Raw genomic sequence first — 23,506 nt, forward strand, 5'->3', positions numbered from 1 at the left:
AGAGAGAGAGAGAGAGACAGAGAGACAGAGAGAAACAAAGGAAGAGAAAAAGAGAGACAAAGAGCGTGAAAGAGACAGAGACAGAGTGGGAGAAAAGGGGTGGAAAAGAGAGAGAAATAAAAAGAAATAAAAGTACAGTGTCTTTGTGAGAGGCACCTGGCTTTGGCAACATCAAGTGGACATGTTTCAACTTGCAGCTCATTTTTCTCTTGTGCTTCTCTGAGTGTTGTCTCGCAGGCCGGATTCAATCCCTTAGCGGCCCTGATCCGGCCCGTGGGCCGCCCGTTTGACACGTTTCTTTTTCTCTAATTTTTCTTTCTTTTTCTCTCAATTTTTTCTTTCCTCTGTTATTTCTTCCTCTTTCTCACCCCCTCACTCTCTTTTATCCCTTTATTCTCTTTCTCTTTCTCCCTTTACTTCTTTTTCTCACCTTCTCTATTTTTGACTACCCTTTTTTTCTCTCTCTTTCTCATGCTCACTCCTTTTCTATATTTTTTCTTTTCTCATTGTTTTGATCTTTCTCTCTCTTTCTCACTTTCTTTCTCTCTTTACTTCTTTCTTTTTCTGTCTCTTTGACTTTCTCTGTCCATTTTTTCGCCCTTTCCCTGTATTGTGTTTATCTTGCTCTTTCTTTCTCTCTCTATTTTACTTCTCTCTTTCTTTCGCTATCTTTTTTCTTTTCTCATTCTTTTGATCTTTCTCTCCCTTTCTCTCTTTCTTTCTGTCTTTCTTTCTTTCTTTTTCTGTCTCTTTGTCTCTATACTTTTTCCCTGTCTCTGTATAGTGTTTCCTTCTCTATTGTGCTCTCTATTTCTCTCATACTCTCTCCCTTTTTCTATCTCTCTTACTTTCTCTCTCTTACTCTGTCTTCTCTCTCTTACAATCTCTTATTCTTTCTTTCTCTCTATTTTACTTCTCTCTTGCTTCCGCTTTCTTTTTTCTTTTCCTCATTCTTTTGATCTTTCTCTCCCTTTCTCCTTTTTTCTCCTCTTTATTTCTTTCTTTTTCTGTCTCTTTGTCTCTCTCGATCCATTTTTCCCCCTTTCTCTGTATTGTGTTTCTCTCATTCTTCCTCCCTTTTCCATCTCTCTTACCTTCTCTCTCTTACTCTGTCTTCTCTCTCTTACACTCCCTTGCTCTCTCTTTCTCTTTAACTCTTTATCTCTCTCTTTCTTTCTCTCTATTTTACTTCTCTCTTGCTTCCGCTTTCTTTTTTCTTTTCCTCATTCTTTTGATCTTTCTCTCCCTTTCTCCTTTTTTTCTCCTCTTTTTTTCTTTCTTTTTCTGTCTCTGTCTCTCTCTATCCATTTTTCTCCCTTTTTTGTATTGTGTTTCTCTCATTCTTCCTCCCTTTTCCATCTTTCTCACTTTCTCTCTCTTACTCTGTCTTCTCTCTTTTACACTCCCTTGCTCTCTCTTTCTCTTTATCTCTTTATCTCTCTCTTTCTTTCTCTCTATTTAACTTCTCTCTTGCTTTCGCTATCTTTTTTCTTTTCCTCATTCTTTTGATCTTTCTCTCCCTTTCTTTCTCTCTTTATTTCTTTCTTTTTCTGTCTCTTTGTCTTTCTCTATCCATTTTTCTCCCTTTCTCTGTATTGTGTTTCTCTCATTCTTCCTCCCTTTTCCAACTCTCTTACTTTCTCTCTCACTCCGTTCTTTTCTCTTTCTCTTTATTTCACTGTTCTCTTTATCTCTCTCTCTATCGTTTTCTCTTTTATTCCTTTTCTCTCTTTCTTCCTCTCTTTCTTCTCTTCCCCTCCCCCTTTCCTACTCGTCCGGCTCCCCGTGATATATTTCCCTTCTCACATTCGCCCCCAGCTAGAATTGTATTTGACAACCCCTGCTTGAGAAATAAATGAAAAGTGGATCTACCGGCTTTCCGTAGCACGCTGCAGTTGAGGGGGCGTGGCCTCCCGGCACACAAACGAAGTCAACGCTCACACACTTTAGTTACACAAGCGGACAATTAAGCTAGCAAGTCTTCACATCTACGCACTAAAAAGGAGATTTTTAAGAGAAAACTGTGGAAAAAACAGGTAAGGAATCCAGTATTTTTTGCATGTAGCGATAATAAAAGTGATATAAGTAACTAGCTACAATTAGACACTTGAAAGGTAAACATAAAATCAAATGGAAATAAAGAGGAAAAAATAACAACCCTCGTCTATTTTCTGCAAACGTTTCATAATTTACTTCAAATATGTATTTCCAGCAAGAAATAATTAGCATTTTTTTACCGTCTGATTTATTATGATTTATTATAGTAACTGAGAACATGTAATTAGTATTGTTTTTTCCGCCATTTTTAAACCCGTGATTAATTATGATTACCGTAATCACCCGAAAATACGTTTGATGTCGGTTTTAATTTCGGAACTTTATGTGCTAGATCAGGGGTGTCAAAACTCATTTTAACTCGGGGGCCACAAAATAGAACAAGCATTCTCCCGGGGGCCGGACTAGTAGATTAGAGTGAAAGAAAAAAAGAGACAAAGAAATGAGAGAAAGAGAAGGAAAGAAAAGTAGAGGGTGGGACAAAGAAAGAGAGAAAGGGAGAAAGAGAGAGAGAGAGCATGAGAAACAAAATAGATAAAAAGAGAAATAATGAGAGAGGGAGAAAGAAAGAGAAAGAAAGAAAGAAATCTAAAGAGAAATAGAACAAGAGAAAGAGGGAAGGAGAGAAAAGAGAAGGAAAGAAAGAGAGAAGGGGAGAAAGCGAGAAGAGGAAAGCAATGAAGAAAGAGGGTAAAAAGGAAAAATCAGAGTGAAAGAGAGGGAGAAAGCGAGCGAGAGAAAAATGGTGGAATAGTGAGTGAGAGTGGGAGAAAATAGATAAAAGAAAGAAACACAAAGAAAAGTAGAGGGTGGGACAAAGGAAGAGAGAAAATGGACAAACAAAGAGAGAAAAGGGAGTGAGAGAGAGGGAGAGAGAGCATGAGAAACAAACTAGATAAAAAGAGAAATAATGAGAGAGGGAGAAAGAAAGAATTCCAAAGAGAATAGAACAAGAGAAAGAGGGAAGGAGAGAAAAGAGAAGGAAAGAAAGAGAGAAGGGGAGAAAGCGAGAAGAGGAAAGCAATGAAGAAAGAGGGTAAAAAGGAAAAATCAGAGTGAAAGAGAGGGAGAAAGCGAGCAAGAGAAAAAGGGTGGAACAGTGAGTGAGAGAGAGAGATAAAAAAAGAAAGAAATACAAGTACAGCATTTGTGAGAGGCACCTGCCTCTGGCAAGTGGATATTTTTCAACCTGCAGCTCATTTTTCTCTTGCGCTTCTCCGAGCATTGTCCCGTGGGCCGGACTAGTAGATTAGAGTGAAAGAAAAAAGACACAAAGAAATGAGAGAAAGGGAAGGAAAGAAAAGTAGAGGGTGGGACAAAGAAAGAGAGAAAGGGAGACAGAGAGAGAAAGAGAGAGGGGAAGAGAGAGAACATGAGAAACAAAACAGATAAAAAGAGAAATAATGAGAGAGGGAGAAAGAAAGAGAAAGAAAGAAAGAAATCCAAAGAGAAATAGAACAAGAGAAAGAGGGAGGGAGAGAAAAGAGAAGGAAAGAAAGAGAGAAGGGGAGAAAGAGAGAAGAGGAAAGCAATGGAGAAAGAGGGTAAAAAGGAAAAAAACAGAGTGAAAGAAAGGGAAAAAGCGAGTGAGAGAAAAAGGGTGGAACAGTGAGTGAGAGTGAGAGAAAAAGGGTGGAACAGTGAGTGAGAGTGAGAGAGAGAGATAAAAAAAAGAAAGAAATACAAGTACAGCATTTGTGAGAGGCACCTGCCTCTGGCAGCTCATTTTTCTCTTGTGCTTCTCCCAGCATTGTCCCGTGGGCCGGATTGCATCCCTTAGCGGGCCTGATTTGGCCCGCGGGCCGCCTGTTTGACACCCCTGTGCTAGATACAATCCATCCATCCATTCATTATCTGCACTTTTATCCTCAGTAGGGCCGCGGGGGTGCTGGAGCCCATCCCAACTATCTTCGGGTAGTGGGCAGGGGACACCCTGAACTGGCTGCCAGCCAGTCGCAGGGCACACGACGACTGATAGACGATTCAAACCGGCCAATTCACCTGACATGCATGTTTTTAAAATGTGGGAGGAAACCCACGCAAGCACGGGGAGAACATGCAAACTCCACACAGGAGGTTTAAACTGCGCCGCTGTGCTGCCCCTGCTCGATGAAAAATGTAATAAAATCAAACTTGGATGGTTTTAATTGTGTTTCCTGTAAAAGTATACAAACAAATAGAAACAAATACACGGACAAATGTAATTAAATACGGAAATATAGAAATGAATGTGTGTTTTGAAGCTATTTTATGCGATGTGAGTATTTACTCACCCATATATTTAAGTTTATATCTAGTGATTTTAATGCAACATCCATTGCAGCTCACCTCATTCAAGGTTTCTTCATTATCCTTATGTTGAGGTTTTTGAGATTTTCCTTGCCCTCATGTAGGTTTTAGATCGGGGGGGTGTCATAATAAGGGCGTCACAAATAAATAAACACGAAAAGGGGAAGGGGTGGCAGCACAGCGGCGCAGTGGTTAGCGTTTGTGCGGCACAGTTCATGTCATGGGAACCTGTCGTGGGTTCAAATCCAGCTCCAGACTTCCTGTGCGGAGTTTGTATGTTCTCCCCGTGCTTGCGTGGGTTTCCTCCGGGCACTCCAGTTTCCTCCCACGTTCCAAAAACATGCATTTCAGGTGAATTGGCCGGTCCAAATTGTCCCTAGGTGCGAATGAGCGAGTGAGTTGTCTGTCCCTGTGTGCCCTGCGATTGGCTGGCAACCAGTTCAGGGTGTCCCCTGCCCACTGCCCAGAGATGGCTGGGATGGGCTCCAGCCCCCCCGCGACCCTAATGAGGATAAGCGGTACGGCTGATGAGATGAGATGAGGGGAAGGGGTTAAGATAGGCTCATTTGTTCTCACTCCCTATTAAGTTTAAAATAATAATTATATATATATCCCGCGACCCTACTGAGGATAAGCGGTGCAGCTGATGAGATGAGATATATATATATATATATATATATATATATATATATATATCTCATCTCATCTCATCTCATCAGCTGCACCGCTTAACCTCAGTAGGGTCGCGGGGGTGCTGGAGCCCATCCCAGCAATCATCGGGCAGTGGGCAGGGGACACCCTGAACTGGTTGCCAGCCAATCCCAGGGCACACTGGGACAGACAACTCACTCGCTCATTCACACCTAGGGACAATTTGGACCGGCCAATTCACCTGAAATGCATGTTTTTGGAAAGTGGGAGGAAACCCACGCAAGCACGGGGAGAACATACAAACTCCGCACAGGAAGTCTGGCGCTGGATTTGAACCCACGCAGGAGGTTCCCATGACATGAACTGTGCCGCACATGCGCTAACACTTATATACCAGCTCAGTAGCCTAGATGGTAAGGCGCCCGCTTTGAGACTGGGAGGTTCGGGTTCGCGCCCCGGCCGAGTCATTCCTAAGACTTAAAAAGTGGTCGGCGGCGCCCTCTGTTGGCTGCGGCTGCATCGGCTCGCTACAACGGGTCAGGTGCAATCGACATTTCGTTCTGTGTACATTGTTACACAGAATGACAATACAAGGAAATTATTATTATTATTATTATTATTATATACTAAAAGATCTGCCTTTTACAATGACACTGGGTGACTTATATAAATGACTAATTAGATTATAAAATTGATCATGTAACAAAGCGACACAGTGTCATATTTGAACACTAGATTTCACTGTATTGTGTAGCGCAACTGTAAAAAAGTGCTAAAAAGCACAAGAAAGAGTAAAAATTAAGGATACTCAAAGGATGGAAACTCGAACTGCAAATTTTTCCTCTTTTTTTTTTTTGCAAGGAAGATGGCGGATATTTCTGCCAGCTCTTTAGTTGTGGCTTATGCCATGCAAAAAAAGGTAATTTTTCTTCCTATTAATATATTTTTTTTAAAATCGTGTTTATCTGATAGCAGGTTCATGTATTTTCTTCTTATTAAAGTCATGGACTGAATGGGTAGAACTATCTGGGATAATCTGCTGCCTCGTTAGCAATGCTAGTGTCAAAAATGATATGGGGGTTATTCTTTTGTGCCGCAATCACCTTTGAAAAATAGGCTGATTTTGCAGAGGGAAGGGCTGCTTTATACTTTAACAAGCTGTTAACGGAAAACTCCAAGATTGGTAACGCGCCATTTTCTTTCGGATTTCCTGCTTCCTTGTTTAAGCGATCTAGTTTCATCAGTAAACCGAGGCGTGCGTCTTTTAGGTCGTGATTTAAGCCGTAGGGGCGCTACTGAATCAGGACACTAGCCAGGGTAGCGTAGAGCTAAGATTTATGGCCCGAGCCCGAACCCGAACCCGAACCCGAGGCAATTTCGGGCCGGGTCGGGCCTGAAATGTCAGTCATACGGTCGGGTCGGGTCGGGTTCGGTCCTGCTTTTTTTTTTTTTTTTTTTTTTTTTTTTTTTTTTTTTTTAAATTAATTAATAATGTGTTAAATGTTCATTAAAAATATATACTTAAACTATGTATGGATACTAGACCAAGGAATACTTGTTATAAAATAAATAATTTGGATAAAACGGAGAAGGAGCTGTAATTGCTTTTAACGGAGCCAGAGCATGCTCTGTGCACGTGACGTGACGTGAACGCTGTCCTCTTAATAATCTTCCCCTCCGCAAATTCGCGTGATTTTGGCCTGGTATCCCCGATATGGAGTCGGACCAACAAGAAGTTAAGGATAAACTCAAAAGAGGAGAACTGACGCAAGAGTCAAGTGTGGAGCAATTGTTTTAATAAGCGTTTTATATAGAATACGATCGGGGGGAGCGGGGGGGGGGGGGAGAATTTTCCTAGGAGTCGGAAAAGGGCACAACACGTCGTCAACACCCCCTCAATGAAAGTGCGCTAAAATCTTAAGGACGTACTACTACTGCTGCTGTGGATTATGGCCCAATGATCAAGTCGTCAAAATGACGGACGCCCTTAAATGTTTTCGCTACCTCGAAAAAAAAAACGTCAATGACAGATTGTCGCTTAATGTGACATCTGCAGTGCAGACACAGAAATATAAAAGATGTAAATGTTTATACAGTTTTATTTAACTTAGGCCTAGATGTTGTAACAAAAGGCAGAGTTTAATTTGTTGTCATAAATCACCCCTCCTTATAAATAAAATATGTAATTTCGGGCCCCTCGGGCCGGGCCAGCAAATCCAGTTAATTAGTCGGGCTCGGTCCGGGTCGGGTTTATTACCCCTCGGGCCTGCGTCGGGCTCGGGTGCTTTTTTTGGGCCCGATCTTACCTCCAGGGTAGCGTCACTCATAACATGAGTTCTGACTTATTCATGGCTAAAAAAAACACAAAATAAATCCAGTTGGTGTGTATGATGTTTAGTCAACAAAACGTTCATTATGCATTGTTTGGCTGGTGCAACGTATACTCTGGAACGACTTATAGTCCAAAAAATACTGTACTTGCTTGGCCAAGTTTGACTCTGTTGATGTCATGAGAGGGCTTGGACATGAAGTGATCAATACAAAGTGGAACTATGATACAGTATGTATATTTCTTCTCATAGGAATGATGTTTGGAGCTGTTGTGGTGGGCATCGGAACAGCAGGTTGGGTGAGGATCAGAGACATGTTATCTCCTCTGCCAGGCACCTCTGCTGAGAAACTGACGGTTAAAGGATTCATTTCAAGGTCGAGCACATTTTCCATACTTTGTATCTAAACCTGAACAAGTGAATCGTTGGACATTGTTTGATCTCGTCTTGTAATTTGTTCCAAAGTTTGACTCCGCACACAGACACACATATACTTTTCCTGGTGGTTCTCACCTTTGGGATTATGACTTCACGACAGCCCCTCAAGTTATAATTTCCCTCTCTCCGAATGAATAATTTACGGATGTTTTCTGGCACTATGTTTTTGTTGACCTTAAATAGCAGTTGTGCAGTGAAAATTTTACTAAATCATCTAATCATCTAATCTAATCATCTAGATTTATTGTCTGCTTCTATCTTTGGTGTTTTTCTTCCCGTTTTGACAACTACACTATGGATTACTTCTATCCTATGGACATGGGTTTTAGCGCACAAAAATGCGTTAATTCAAGGAATCAACTCCTTGCCCAGAAGAATTCTCGTGCTGGCGTGATGAAGGGGCCTATCGTGGAGGAAGAACCAAAGCTAGCTAAGCGGCTAGCGGTGTTATAAGTCTTCAGTACCATCCGCAATCATGGTAAATGCGAACTCACTACCAAATAAGACCAACGAGTGCTGGTGGAAAAAATTGAAACGCACAGGGAGCGCAGTTGCTGTGTTTTGCGGAAACGTGGCTCAGGTTTAACATTCCGGACGCTAACGTGTAGCCACCCGGAGCTACCCGGAGCAATCCGGCTTCAGCGTCGCTATACAGAGACACGAAAGCCTACGGGAATCGGAGAGAAAACGGACTCGCTAACACGAGGTGGTGTATCCCTGGACACAAAGAAAAAGATTTCCATCTGCCGCAGGGATGTCGAACTTTTGGACTGGCGTGTGACGTCATCCCCCCGCTACAAGACCCCCTAGGGCAGGGGTGTCAAACTCATTTTAACTCGGGGGCCACACGATAGAATAAACATTCTGTCGGGGGCCGGACTAGTAGATTAAAGAGAAAGAAAAAGAGAGTTAAAGAAATAAGAGAAAGAGGGAGGGTAAAGGAGAGAGGGCAGGACTAAGAAAGAGAGAGAGGGAGAGAGAGGGAGAAACAAAAGAGATAAAAAGAGAACTTGTGAGAGAGGGGGAAAGAAAGGGAGCGGAAGAAAGAAATCCAAAGGGTAGGAAGAAAGAAAGAGAAAAGGAAAAAAGGAAGTTAGAGCAAAAGAAGTTAAAAAGACACAGCGAGAGAAAGAGACAAAGAGCAACAAAGGGAGAGAAAAAGAGAGACACAGAGAGTGAAAGAGACAGAGAGTGAGAAAAGGGGTGAGAGAGAAAGAAAAAGAAATACAAGTACAGTGTCTTTGTCCGAGGCACCTTTCTTTGGCAACATCAAGTTGACATATTTCAACCTGCAGCTTGTTTTTCTCTTGCGCTTCTCTGAGTGTTGTCTCGCGGGCCGGATTCAATCCCTTAGCGGGCCTGATCTGGCCCGCGGGCCGCCTGTTTGACACCTGTGCCCTAGGGCATCATGTTAATCTGTTAATAAACAATAGAGTAGACTGCTGGAAGTGTGAATTTCCCTACGGGAATGAATAAAGTATCTACCTATCTATCTATCTAATTTTAATAACTTAAAAACAACCACAGTCTAATGGAAAATTGGACAGTTGCAGTTGTTTCCGATTTTGGGGAAAAATACTTCAGTTTACACTTGTCCTGGAAGCGGAGACCCTCACAGTCAACTTTCCTTTTTTATTTATAGTTGCCAAGTCAGAAATGGGGTGGGCTAAAATTTTCACAGAAAGCCAAGGGCAAGATGGCCAAAAGGCTACTGTCATCTAGTCAAATGTAACTGGCCCCCGGACTAATTTTCTTCTTTCTGAATGAATAATTTACGCATGTTTTCTGGCACTATGTTTTTGTTGACCTTAAATAGCAGTTGTGCAGTGAAACATTTTACGAAATCATCCAATTTTAATAATTTGGACTGCAGGAATAAAATATGAGTATGATTTCGATATCCTACCCTGTGTATGGTTCTAATTGCACGTTTTTGTAGGATAAAAAGGGGCTGGAGTGAATTTTTGTAATTATTGCCACAGACTTCTGCACAATATGTAAAGCATGGCAGAACTAGAGAAGAATATAATAAATCCAATGCATTATATCAGTGTTCATTTTACCACAATAGCGGCTGTGCAGCCATGTGAGGCGCTAACCTGCTTATTGGGGGTATTAGGGGTTCAGTGTCTTACCCAAGGACACTTCGACATGTAACACGGAGGAGCCGGGATTCGAACTGCGATCTCTTGATCCCAAGACGAGCGCTCTACCTCCTGAGCCACTGCCGCCCCGATTAAAGGGATAACCACAAACCTGTCTTTTTTTTAATTTTCTCCTTTTATACTTCCTTTTTTTTTCTTAACTTCTTTTTACAACATAATTCGTAATATCAATCATCATAGCAAGTGAGCCGTTTGAGAGCCGGCTCTTTTCAATGAATTGAGCCCAAAAAGCCGCTTCTCTAAAAAAAGACGGACTTCCTTTCACTACACAAAGAGATCTGGTTGGCCGAGATCGGCGTGCAGACGAAAACTCGAACCGCGAGACCAAAACAACAATGGCGGATCTGCCTGACGAAAAGTTTGGAGTGCAGTCAATCTTTGTTAAAAAAATTAATCGGGTAATAATGACAATTTTGTGGCAAAAAGGTTGCGTCCCGGGGACGCACGTTGATATGAGACGATGCGTCCCCAGCAAAAATGATGAACCCTGTTATAGTTTAAAATGAATTTGGCATTATTAACTATTGAAATACTTTTAGATACCTTAGTTTGTATGTGTCTGATGTGTGCTTTCCAGCTTAATTTATTGTCTATCATGACCCCTAAAAACTTAACGTATTTTCCGCACTATAAGGCGCACCTAAAAGCCTTTATTTTTTTCAAAAACTGACCATGCGCCTTATAATACAGTGCGCCTTATTTATGGATCAATATTAATTCGCAGTCTTGCAACTAACTTGCAGCCGCCGACTAGATTTCCCCCCGATTGCCAAGTAGTCCGCGGTGTATGCTGGGATTTATATACCGGCGTTTCATTGGCTAACCAATGGGTCAATCATCATTTGAATCGATCGCTATTGGCTAAAGTTATTCGGAGCCTCGGATAGGCTAGAGGGCCGAAACAAACCCTGCAAATGGCCGAAAAGATGTGTCAATCATCAGACAAATCGATCGCTATTGGCTGAAGTTATTCGGAGCCTCGGATTGGCTAGAGGGCCAAAACAAACCCTGCAATTGGCCGAGTTTAGCAATGGCGTAGCAAGCTTAGCACGCTTGCTAAAGTACGCCATAAAGAAACATGTTTCATTAGTCTGTATTTGTAAACATTTTACTCTCCTGGATTTACTACACTCACGGTTGTAAGAAGACCATGATTGCGTATCATTATTGAACGTGAAAACTTAGGTGAGCTATGCGGCTTTATATTTTCCCGGTATCTTGTTTTAGAACGATCTTGATGTTGCTGTGATGAGTTGAGTGAATTCAACTCAATTCCAAGTGTTTATTGTCATATGCACAGTAAAGTTGCGAGCGAAAAAGAAAATAGAAACTAAGGAATGGTTGGCATTTCTTGAATCCCAAGACTTTAACCTTCCGAATGATATTTGGAACGATGCATTTCAGTGACATCGTACGGACACCGCAAGTGTTCTCGACACGTATTTGCGTCTTTGCAAGCTTTGGGAATGTTAAGGGGGTAATAAGTTGGACTGAACTATCTGACTGTTTTGTTCCCATTGTAGCGCCTTATAATCCAGTGCGCCTTATGTATGGAAGATATAGGACCAAAAACTATTTTTTGGGGGTGCGCCCTATAACCCTGTGCGCCCTATAGTGCGGAAAATACGGTAATTTTTGATACAGCGTCTGTGAAGTAAGAGTAAGCAATTGAATAAGTGTTGTCAGTCACATGTTTCTGTTTGTTTTTGAGCACAGGAGGAGTCTGGAGAATCAGCAAGGAGTGAGTCAGATTTCAGTTGAAGATGCTTTGAGCAGAAAAGACATTGATGCGGCGTTTGTCTGCACTGAGAATGCGTCACATGAGGATTATGTCAGGTGCGGAAAATCAGCTTGAAGTGAATATTGGTGGTAATAATTTATTGACCATTTGAATTAAACAGGGTTGGGTAGGGTTACTTTAACTGGATTACTTTCAATTACTTTTGGATGACTCCAATACCAAATATGCTAATAAAAGAAAAAAGAAACTAAATATGAATAAAATTACTAAATTTTGTGCAGGCTTGCTGTTTCTGTTGCATTTTATGTTAGTTTTGCCGGAGATCGAAGAGATCAAAGCCAGGAGAGAAATCTTACCACGTGTTGTGAGTCATCATTTTATTCATATTTAGTTTCTTTTGTCTTTTATTAGCATATTTGGTATTGGAGTCATCCAAAAGTAATTGAAAGTAATCAATTTATAGTTACCCAACCCTGGTGGTGCTCCAAAATGGCGAGACGAGTTTAAAAGAATGAACTCGTCTCTTCAATTTAGTTGGTCAAGCGATTAATTGTTCAAATAATTTATTGACCATTGTAAAGTAGGCTTTAACGTATTTGCTCAAAAGTGTGTATTGCTCCACCACTAATCGTGAAAACCACTGAGTTTTGGATTTTCTTTTAACTGCCTCACTGTATTTCAAGGTATCGAGGTATGCTAATAAAAGACAAAAGAGACTAAATATGAATAAAATGATGACTCACAACACGTGGTAAGCTTTCTCTACTGGCTTTGATCTCCGGCAAAACTAAACATAAATTGCGACAGAAACAAAATGAAAATAAATCCAAACAGCTTGCCGACATCATTTTTGCCGTTCCATGAATTCCGTTACTCCCCAAGCTTGCACAAAATTGAGTCATTTTATTCATATTTAGTTTCTTTTGTCTCTTTGGTATTTGAGTAATCCAAAAGTAATTGAAAGTAATCCAGTTAAAGTAACCCTACCCAACCCTGTCCGTTTTACACCCATTGTGAAGTACTTAGAGCCAAAATCCTCACATAACACAATATAAATTGTGTTATATATTAGGTCCGGTTAATGGGGAGCAAAACCACCCGCAAAAAGTGAAAATCTGCGAAGTACCGACGCCCCTTCAAAAAGAAAAAAAAAAAATCTCATCTCATTATCTGCACCGCTTATCCTTATTAGGGTCGCGGGGGGGCTGGAGCCCATCCCAGCCATCTCCGGGCAGTGGGCAAGGGACACCCTGAACTGGTTGCCAGCCAATCGCAGCTGCAAATCACATTAGTTCTCGCAGCTTGCTGCGTTCTTCATCGACGCACGAGCCGAGTGATCCACCGCTAAGAGTCGTAAGGCTGGGCGATTTTACGTCCGCCCGGGACGATCGGAGACAAATTCACGACAGGGTTTATACATCCTTTTCATGGCCAAATTTCAGCATTTTTTAAGGACTTTCAAAGGAAATTCTTTCAATTTTCCAGTGCCATTTGATAAAGTTAAAACTTATATAAACTCTATGTTGGCAGAATTACTCAAATAAAAAAACAAGTATTAAGGTAAATAAATTTATTAGCATTGTCCGGTGGCCCATCAGGGCCACCACCACTCGCCCTGGCCAGGGCTCCGGCCACTCTGCCCACCCCCGTGTGTCTAGTCAACTTCTTTCACACAGGAAACAGAAAAATACACCGGAAATGCGACTTCAAAATAAAAGAGCACAAGACCGATAAACGTACAAAAGATGCAATTAGACTGATTATTGAAACGTTACTTCATGTGTGTGTGTGTGTGTGTGAAAGATTGTTTTTATATTTAGGAATATAAAAACAAGTTATATTCACACAGTGAATTCTGAGAAATGTTACAACCAAAACGACCAACCTGTCACATTTAAAGAATAAATCTGATGTGAATATTTTGTAGATTCACTTATATATAACATATACATTTTTAATCTTGCGCATTTATCAAGATACGTGATTTTTAGATATAAAATTAAACTGTCTCCCCTGTTATTGATACAATGTATACCGTATTTTCCGCACTATAAGGCGCACCTAAAAGCCTTTATTTTTTTCAAAAGCTGACCATGCGCCTTATAATACAGTGCGCCTTATATATGGATCAATATTAAGTCGCAAAGTCTTGCAACTAATGCAACCAGCCGCCGACTAGATTTTCCCTCAAATGCAAAGTAGTCCGCAGTGTATGCTGGGATTTATTTACCGGTGTTTCATTGGCTAACCAATGTGTCAATCATCATTTGAATCGATCACTATTGGCTAAAGTTATTTGGAGGTCAAGGGGAGGATCCTTTTTATCATTTACAGGCTGGCATAGGCTTGAACGGCAAAACAAAACCTGCAATTGGCTGAAAAAGATGTGTCAATCATCAGTTGAATCGATCAATATTGGCTAAAGTTATTCGGAGGTAAAGGAGGCGGATCCTTTTTATCATTTACAGGCTGGCATAGGTAAAAGGGCAAAACAAAGCCTGCAATTGGCCGAAAAAGATGAATGTGTATAGCAAGTTGGGTTGACGGCATAGAGAAAACAGTATTTTACTATTCTGTACTGTATTTGTAAATATTTTACTCTCCTGGATTTACTACACTCACGGATATAAGAGGACCATGGTTGCACATCATTTTTGAACACAACGACTTCGGTGAGCTACTCCGGCTATACATTTTCCCAGTATCTTGTTTCAGAGTGATATCGATTTTTCTGTGATGGGTCTTTTTTTAAATTAATCTCAATTCCAAGTGTTTATTGTCATATGCACAGTAAAGTTGCGAGCGATAAAGAAAATAGAAACTAAGGAATGGTTGGCATTTCTTGAATCACAAGACTTTAACCTTCCGAATGATATTTGGAACGATGCATTTGAGTAACATCGTACGGTCATCGCATCCGCACGTGTCTACGACACGTATTTGCTTCTTTGCAAGCTTTCGGAATGTTAAGGGGGTAATAAGTTGGACTGAACTATCTGACTGTTTTGTAGCGCCTTATAATCTGGTGCGCCTTATGTATGGAAGATATAGGACCAAAAACTATTTTTTGAGGGTGCGCCCTATAACCCGGGTGCGCCCTATAGTGCGGAAAATACGGTAGCTTAGATTTTCAGTTGCAGTAAGTTCTTCCCATTCCAATTTAACACTGGGAAACACTACCTGAATTTTTGCATGGCCAATAATAAATATCCATAATTTATACGTAATTCCTTGCACAAATACGCATTTAACAAAACTCTCAGGCGTAGGTTGCGCCCATCCTCTTAGGCACAACCAATAGGGGGCGATGGCACTTCATCGGACAATGCCATACAAACTAATGTCAGCTGTTGTTAATCACAAGGGAGGAAATGCAATGGCAAAGTGAAGCCACCAAAAGAGTAGCGTCGGCGTCATTTTTGAGTAGACTTGTTGAGAAATACGGCAACAAATTCAAGCATTTACACTTCACTCAAAATTCAAAACCGTTTCAATCCCTTATAACATAACACTTAAATTCAAGGATTTTCAGCACCCGTACGAAATCTGAATTTCAAAATAAATTCTGTGATGATTGACTGTTTTTTGTTTTTTTTCATTGGCAGAACCTTCTTGCAGTCAGGAAAACATGTCTGCGTGGAGTATCCCATGACACTAAGCTACAAAAGCGCTGTTGAGCTCTGGAATTTGGCAGAGGAGAAAGGTGATATTATTTTGGACCTCAAAACCGTGAAATACAGTGAGGCAGTTAAAAGAAAATCCAAAACTCAGTGGTGTAGCGAAATGTGGGTGGTCGTTGTGTCAAAAACGACCACTTTCGTGTGGAAAAGCTAAAAAAATATTGGCTAATCATAGAAGGAAATTCAGGAAAAGACTTTTTGAGTTTTCTAGACAACTGCAGTTGGAGAAGGGAGCTTCCTACTCTCTGGGCAAAAACTCCTTCTGAAAACCTTCCCCCTCTGCGCTGCGTTTTATTGAAGTCACAAGGGTGGAAAAGTACTGAGACAAAGTGGAAAAGAAACTCCCTCTGACCATCCCCCCAGGGACAGTACCAACACTTTTAAACAAAGACAGGAAAACTCGAAGACGCCAAAAAGGGCTATACAATCTGATTAGAAATACACACTTTTGAGCAAATACGTTTAAGCCTGCTTTACAGTGGTCAATAAATTATTTGAACAAATAATCGCTTGACCAACTAAATTGAAGAGACAAGTTCATTCTTTTAAACTCGTCTCGCCATTTTGGAGCACCACCAGGTTTGGGTAGGGTTACTTTAACTTGATTACTTTTAATTACTTTTGGATGACTCCAATACCAAATATGCAAATAAAAGACAAAAGAAACTAAATATGAATAAAATTATGACTCACAACACATGGTAAGCTTTCTCTCCTGGCTTTGATCTCTTTGATTTCCGGCAAAACGAACATAAAATGCGACAGAAACAAAATGAAAACAAATCCAAACAGCAAGCCTGCACAAAATTTAGTAATTTTATTCATATTTAGTTTCTTTTGTCTTTTATTAGCATATTTGGAATTGGAGTCATCCAAAAGTCATTGATAGTAATCAAGTTAAAGTAACCCTACCCAACCCTGAGCACCACATACGTGATTTAAATGATCTTATTGTGAGAATAGATAAAGAAACCTTTTAGATAATCTGAAGGATTGGCTACAAAACAATTTGAAGTGATTAAATAGGCTCTGGCCTCCTGGGGGGTAGGTTGTCAAGGCAACCTTGAATGTCATAACACCAAACCTCACGCACAGTTGCTACCAGTTAACTCAATCACTGTAAACAATTGAATTAAAGTCAACCATTCAATGCATATGTTCTGACATTGTTTCATCAATTTTTTTGACATTGCAAAACGGAATACTGACCACATGTGGAGACCAGAGGATGATTTTTATTTTGTTCACAAATTTCTCATGTTGTCGCCGTTAGGAGTGATTCTTCATGAGGAGCACATCGAACTATTCACGGAAGATTTCAAATGGCTAAAGAACGAGGTCAAGGGGAAGACACTGCAGGAAGGAACACTTCATTTTACAGGTTTTTAACGGTGCTTTTATAGTATTCACAAATATGTCTTTTGGCATTCGTGCCACCATTGGATTGGATTACTGCATAATCCACAAGGCTTTGAGTTCTCGATAAAGTGAAGTACAGACGCTCCCCTACTTACGACCATTCGACTTGCGATAAACGGTAGATACAAACATTTTTCGGGATACAGGACAGTACTGTAATGCTTCTTTCCTCCACTACTGGCATTTGGCGCTGTTAGCGGTCACCCAGCATCCACCCCGAAGAAGAAATCCGCTTTCTCTTCCTAGTTCGTGTGTAAACGTTCTATACTGTATCTCCACCGCGCTGAGAACTTTGATCGTTTAATATCTGGTCCATCCATTCAATATGGTTGGTTTAAAGTGTAAAGAGGCGAGCCATTTCTTTTGAAATGAAAGTGGAATAAGAAAGATTGATACGGTTGAGAAAATGGTTGGAACGCTTTTTTTGGCCATTTTCTACCACGGAGGAGGAAGTAGCCTAACTCTTGGAGCCCGTCTTCCAAAAGTAAGTTAAACTTAACTTTATCTTTATAGAGCATATTATTTTTTGAAATGAAATCCAGCTTCCTCTTCCTAGTTCGTGTGTAAACATTCTATACTGTATCTCCAGCGCGCTGAGAACTTTGACATTTTTATCGTTTGATATCATGTGCATCCATTCAATATGGTTGGTGTGAAGTGTAAAGAAGAGGCGAGACGTTTTTTTTTTTTTTAAATGAAAGTGGAATAAGAAAGCTTGATGCGGTTGAGAAAATGGTTGGATCGCTTTTCAGCCACTTTCTACCACGGAGGAGGAAGTCGCCTAACTCTTGGAGCCCGTCTTCCAAAAGTAAGTTAAACTTAACTTTATTTATCTTTATAGAGCATATTATTTTGTGAAATGAAATCCAGCTTCCTCTTCCTAGTTCGTGTGTAAACATTCTATACTGTATCTCCAGCGCGCTGAGAACTTTGATCGTTTAATATCTCGTGCATCCATTCAATATGGTTGGTTTAAAGTGTAAAGAGGCGAGCCGTTTCTTTTGAAATGAAAGTGGAATAAGAAAGATTGATGCGGTTGAGAAAATGGTTGGATCGCTTTTTTCAGCCACTTTTTACCACGGAGAAGGACCTTTTGAAGCGCATCTTCCAAAAGTAAGTTAAATTCAACTTTATTTACCTTTATAGAGTATATTATTTTATGAAATGTTTATATTTTAGTACAAAACAATACAGGTCACTTCTACAAGCCTTAAACATACTTATATAAACCTTAAACATACAGTACAAAATTTAGCACTGAAGAAGCTCACAGAGGGACTTTCTGAAGACTCTGAGCCGGTTTAGGGCGCGTGCCGCGGCCTTGGTGTTTGCATGTACCCCTCTAATTCAACTTACTAAGAATCATCCACGTTCGTAAATAGGCCAGCGTCTGTATTGTGACACCAAATTTTAAGATACAACATAACGCTTTTATTATTTTCTCTTTTTTTTACAGGTGGAGCACTAAAGCCCGGGTTTGGTTTCCTTACGTTCAGTGGGATCGCTCGTCTCACTTGGCTGGTGGAGTTGTTTGGCGAGCTTTCGGTAACCGCGGCAACCATGGAACGGGACTCTGGCAAAAACTACAGCAAGATGACTGCAAAATTGCTCACCGCCGGCAACAAGTGAGAATATTTTCTTTGTTGGGAGGAAGGGGGCGATGTTCACCTGGTAAACTCGTAATTGCTGGTGATGCATAATTGGGACCACCAAATTTTTAAACAGCGCGTATTGTACTACAGTCAGAGAATTAAAGGTAAAAACATTGAATTGAGACCGATCGTTAATCAATGTGTCAATCAGAATTTGAATCGGTCACTATCGGCTGAAGATTTTTTAAGCCATGTCGTTTTTTTTTTCCAATAAAGCCCCTTATAGGCTATCGCAGGCTAAGGTCCATGGAAAAAAACCCCGGCTATATTCGAAATCATCTTACGAGTCTTTTTACTATTCAAAGGGAATTATCGGGCGAAATAAACAATTATAACAAGGATGTTCAAATGATGCAGAAATGCTTTTAGGCGAACTTGTTTAATGTTATCGTGTCTTTTGGAGTCCGTTTTATCAATGCAGAGCCTTATAGGCTAATGCTGGTCGAGAGTGGTGCCATTTAGAAATTCAGAGGCTTAACGGCCATATGGGAAATTATTTTCCCAGTCTGTTTACTTGTAAAAGGGAATTACGGGGCGAAACAGATGGCCACAAGGAACAAGGGTTTCAAATGTAATAGATTTCTATAACACAGAATTGGATTATCCAAAATGGTGAGACTCAAAACACCGAACCTTCTGTAAACGTTTTCTTTTGTGGCCCTTAGACCCCTAACTTGGATCGAAGAACGAAGGCCGGGCCTCCCGAGAACCAAGAACATCAACTTCCAGTTCGAGTCGGGGGCACTGACAGAATTCCCTCCCCCGTCCAGAGGAGCAGTGGGTCTTTTCATGCAAGATCTTATACAATTCTCCGCCAAGCTCATGGGCCAAACGGGCTCAGATGAGCTGCAGAAAGAGAAAAAGAGAATCCTTCACTGCTTAGAATTGTCTGATCAAATAGAGCAACTGTCCCTGAGATAAACAAGTTCTTCCACGCCGCCATTTTCTTTTCCTACAGTGCGCTGAACTCCATTTATTTATACGCCTGTGTTTAAATCATGTTTGGATGTGTCATATGTACATTAAAACAGAATACTAACACACATTCGATGTTGAAAATACTGCTTTATAAGAAGTTTCTTTGTACATGATTTAAAATCCATCTCATTATCTGCACCACTTATCCTCAGTAGGGCCACGGGGGTGCCGGAGCCCATCCCAGCTATAATCGGACAGTGGCCAGGGGACACCCTGAACTGGTTGCCAGCCAGTCGCAGGGAACACAGTGACAGACAACTCGCTCGCTCATTCACACCGAGGGACAATTTCCATCCATAATCCGCACAGTTTATCCTCAGTAGGGTCACGGGGGTGCTGGAGCCCATCCCAGCTATCTTCGAGCAGTGGGCAGAAGACACCCTGAACTGGTTGCCAGACAGTCGCAGGGAACACAGAGACAGACAACTCGCTTGCTCATTCACACCTAGGGACAATTTCCATCCATAATCTGTACTGCTTATCCTCAGTAGGGTCGCGGGGGTGCCGGAGCCCATCCCAGCTATTACCGGACAGTGGGCAGGGGACACCCTGAATTGGTTGCCAGCCAGTCACAGGGAACACAGTGACAGACAACTCGCTCGCTCATTCACACCGAGGGACAATTTCCATCCATAATCCGCACAATTTATCCTCAGTAGGGTCACGGGGGTGCTGGAGCCCATCCCAGCTACCTTTGGACAGTAGGCTGGGGACACCCTGAACTGGATTCCAGCCAGTTGCAGGGAACACAGAGACAGACAACTCGCTCGCTCATTCACACCGAGGGACAATTTCCATCCATAATCCGCACAGTTTATCCTCAGTAGGGTCGCGGGGGTGCTGGAGCCCAACCCAGCTATCTTCGGGCAGTGGGCAGGGGACACCCTGAACTGGTTGCCAGACAGTCGCAGGGCACACAGGGACAGACAATTCGCTCGCTCATTCACACCTGTGGTCAATTTCCATCCATAATCTGCACAGCTTATCCTCAGTAGGGTCACGGGGGTGCTGGAGCCCATCCCAGCTATCTTCGGGCTGTGGGTAGGGGACACAGAAAACCATTCACCCGCTCATTCACACCTAGGGACAATTAGAACCGGCCAATTACCTGACATGCATGTTTTTGGAATGTGGGAGGGAACCAGAGTGCCCGGAAGAAATCAACGCAGGCACGGGGAGAACATGCAAACTCCAGACAGGAGGTTTGTATTTGAAATCAATGACTGCAAAATATTGAAAACAACATTTTTATCTTGGATTTTTCCAGTGGAGCATATTCTCCAGGGACCCAATATGCATTTTCATGAAGAGTTTTCTTTCATTCGTACCCATTAATTCATCCATCTATCCATTATCTGCACCGATTATCCTCAGAAGAGTCGCGGGGGTGCTGGAGCCCAACCCAGCTATCTTCGGGCAGTGGGCAGGGGATAGACAACCACTCGCTCATTCACACCTATGGACAATTTGGACCGGCCAATTCCCTGACATACATGTTTTTGGAATGGGAAACCAGAGTGCCTGGGGGAAACCCACGCAAGCACGGGGAGAACATGCAAACTCCTCACAAGACTTTTCTTGAATTCTTACCCATCCATCCATTATCTGCACTGATTATCCTCAGTAGGGTCACGGGGGTGCTGGAGCCCATCCCAGCTATCTTCGGGCAGTGGGTAGGGGACACAGAAAACCATTCACCCGCTCATTCACACCTAGGGACAATTAGAACTGGCCAATTACCTGACATGGGAAACCCACGCAGGCACGGTAGGAACATGCAAACTCCCCACAGGGAGGCTGCAGTAGCTGGACTTGAAACCCGAACCTCTGCACCGTGGGGCTGCACACTGGCCACCGTGCCGCCCCCATTAATCCAGTAATTAAAATTAAAAAAAAAAAAACAAATAAATGCAGTCATATTTATCCGGAACAGCCATCAGTCCAGCAGCTTTTATCCCTCATAAAAACATTTAAAAAAATATTGCCTCATTCCCCAAAACAAAAAAAGGCTTGAAAATAAAAATGTGTTAAAATGGGAAGCGTACCTTCGGGAGACAGACTTATTAAAAAGTATATAAAACAAAAAGTTACAAGGCCGATTTTTCCGGACTCGATGGATCTCAGGCCAATAATCATTCAGTCCGGGGATCGTTTTCCATTCTTTCCGTTTCAGACTTAATCAAACCGCCAAAGTAAGCGGTTAGGGTCTTTAGTTTGTTGTTCAGGAAATTCTGCTCCACTTCTACTTTTCCTCCCGGACCAGCCAGGGAGGCGATCTGTGGACAAACAGGACAGAAACGGGGTCATCCAAATTGCAGAGGTGGGTAGAATCGAGTTACATCTCCCTAGAGTTACGAACATTCGAGTTACGAAAAACGGTAGATACGAACATTTTTCGGGAATTGGAAAAATATCCGGACTTGAGTTCGATTTTGTATTGTGTGCACCTTTTTTCAAGTACAGGACAGTACTGTAGTGCTTCTTTCCACCACTACCCACGTGTGGCGCTGTGAGAGGTCACCCAGCATCCACCCCGAAGAAGAAATCCGCATTCCTCTTCCTAGTTTGTGTGTAAACATTCTATACTGTATCTCCAGCGCGCTGAGAACTTTGATCGTTTAATATTTCGTGCAGCCATTCAATATGGTAGGTTTAAAGTGTAAAGAGGCGAGCCGTTTCTTTTGAAATGAAAGTGGAATAAGAAAGATTGATGCGGTTGAGAAAATGGTTGGATCGCTTTTTTCGGCCACTTTGTACCACGGAGGAGGAAGTCGCCTAACTCTTGGAGCCCGTCTTCCAAAAGTAAGTTAAACTTAACTTTATTCATCTTTATAGAGCATATTATTTTGTGAAATGAAATCCAGCTTCCTCTTCCTAGTTCGTGTGTAAACATTCTATACTGTATCTCCAGCGTGCTAAGATCTTTGACATTTTTATTATTGAATATCTCGTGCATCCATTCAATATGGTTGGTGTGAAGGGTGAAGAAGAGGCGAGACGTTTTTTTTTTTTAAATAAAAGTGGAATAAGAAAGCTTGATGGGGTTGAGAAAATTGTTGAATTGCTTTTTTCGGCCACTTTTTAACACGGAGGAGAAAGTAGCCTAACTCTTGAAGCCCGTCTTCCAAAAGCAAGTTAAACTCAACTCTTTTTATCTTTATAGAGCATATAATTTTCTGAAATGAAATCCAGCTTCCTCTTCCTAGTTCATGTTTAAGAACTCTGACATATTTATTTTATATCTCGTGCATCCATTCAATATGGTTGGTGTAAAGAAGAGGAGAGCTGTTTCATTTGAAATAAAAGTGGAATAAGAAAGATTGATGCGGTTGAGAAAATGGTTGGATCGCTTTTTCCGTCCGCTTTCTACCACGAAAGGAGGAAGTCTCCTAACTCTTGAAGCTCATCTTCCAAAAGTAAGTTAAACTTAACTTTATTCATCTTTATAGAGTATATTATTTTATGTAATTATATTTTAGGAACAAACAATCCAGGTTACTTATAAAAACCTGAAACATACGAAATATAGCACTGAAGCAACTTCCGAACAAATTCAATTTAAGAACGGTCGTCCGGAACCTATTCGTTCGTAAGTAGGGCAGCGTCTACATGCATGAGTATTCGGAAGATGAAAGGACAAACCTAATCATTGCAATTGGTATACTCTCATTTGGACTGAAACCTTAATTATATGTCTGTGTGTGTCCTGATTGCTTTACACAATTGGAAAACTGGCAATAGTAGTTAGTTCCAATCAAATTATTTCCTGGATGTAAGTGTACATTTTTAAGTTTCATACCACTACCAGGGTTGGGTAGGGTTACTTTAACTGGATTACTTTCAATTACTTTTGGATTATTTTAATACCAAATATGCTAATAAAAGACAAAAGAAACTAAATATGAATCAAATGATGACTCACAACACGTGGTAAGCTTTCTCTCCTGGCTTTGATCTCTGGCAAAACTAACATCAAATGTGACCAGAGTTGGGTAGGGTTACTTTAACTTGATTACATTCAATTACTTTTGGATTACTCCAATACCAAATATGCTAATAAAAGACAAAAGAAACTAAATATGAATACAATTATGACTCACAACACGTG

The 23,506-nt window shown here is 41.3% G+C and overlaps 2 protein-coding genes and 1 pseudogene across 2 annotated transcripts in view; 1 reads left to right on the forward strand and 2 right to left on the reverse strand.

Annotated features, from left to right (window-relative positions):
• Nucleotides 1-1,877: 1,877 nt before the first annotated feature.
• blvra (biliverdin reductase A) lies at nt 1,878-19,463 on the forward strand. The gene is made up of 7 exons (XM_088350049.1): nt 1,878-2,036; nt 7,578-7,701; nt 11,645-11,764; nt 15,275-15,372; nt 16,623-16,730; nt 18,225-18,393; nt 19,086-19,463. Exons 2-7 carry the CDS (start codon nt 7,580-7,582, stop codon nt 19,339-19,341), a joined length of 873 nt encoding a protein of 290 aa, XP_088206175.1. The 5' UTR covers nt 1,878-2,036; nt 7,578-7,579; the 3' UTR covers nt 19,342-19,463.
• On the reverse strand, nt 12,877-13,022 carry LOC148376707 (5.8S ribosomal RNA; annotated as a pseudogene).
• Nucleotides 18,807-23,506, reverse strand: part of tgs1 (trimethylguanosine synthase 1) — a 36,762-nt gene continuing 32,062 nt past the window's right edge. Inside the window, exon 15 of the mRNA XM_088350072.1 lies at nt 18,807-21,674. Coding sequence (XP_088206198.1) covers nt 21,531-21,674 — 144 coding nt within the window. The 3' untranslated portion in view covers nt 18,807-21,530. The remainder of the gene's footprint in view (nt 21,675-23,506) is intronic.

Source organism: Urocampus carinirostris, chromosome 1 (assembly GCF_059441175.1).
Source record: "Urocampus carinirostris isolate Australia breed hairy pipefish chromosome 1, RoL_Ucar_1.0, whole genome shotgun sequence".
In the NCBI taxonomy this organism is placed as follows: domain Eukaryota; kingdom Metazoa; phylum Chordata; class Actinopteri; order Syngnathiformes; family Syngnathidae; genus Urocampus; species Urocampus carinirostris.

What these genes read in the sequence shown, in the direction of transcription:
- blvra (XM_088350049.1), top strand. Translation starts at nt 7,580, where the DNA reads ATGATGTTTGGAGCTGTTGTGGTGGGCATCGGAACAGCAGGTTGGGTG. An exon ending in GAATTTGGCAGAGGAGAAAG is followed by an intron (nt 15,373 to 16,622) that starts GTGATATTATTT and finishes TGTCGCCGTTAG; the next exon opens with GAGTGATTCTTCATGAGGAG. An exon ending in TTGCTCACCGCCGGCAACAA is followed by an intron (nt 18,394 to 19,085) that starts GTGAGAATATTT and finishes TGTGGCCCTTAG; the next exon opens with ACCCCTAACTTGGATCGAAG.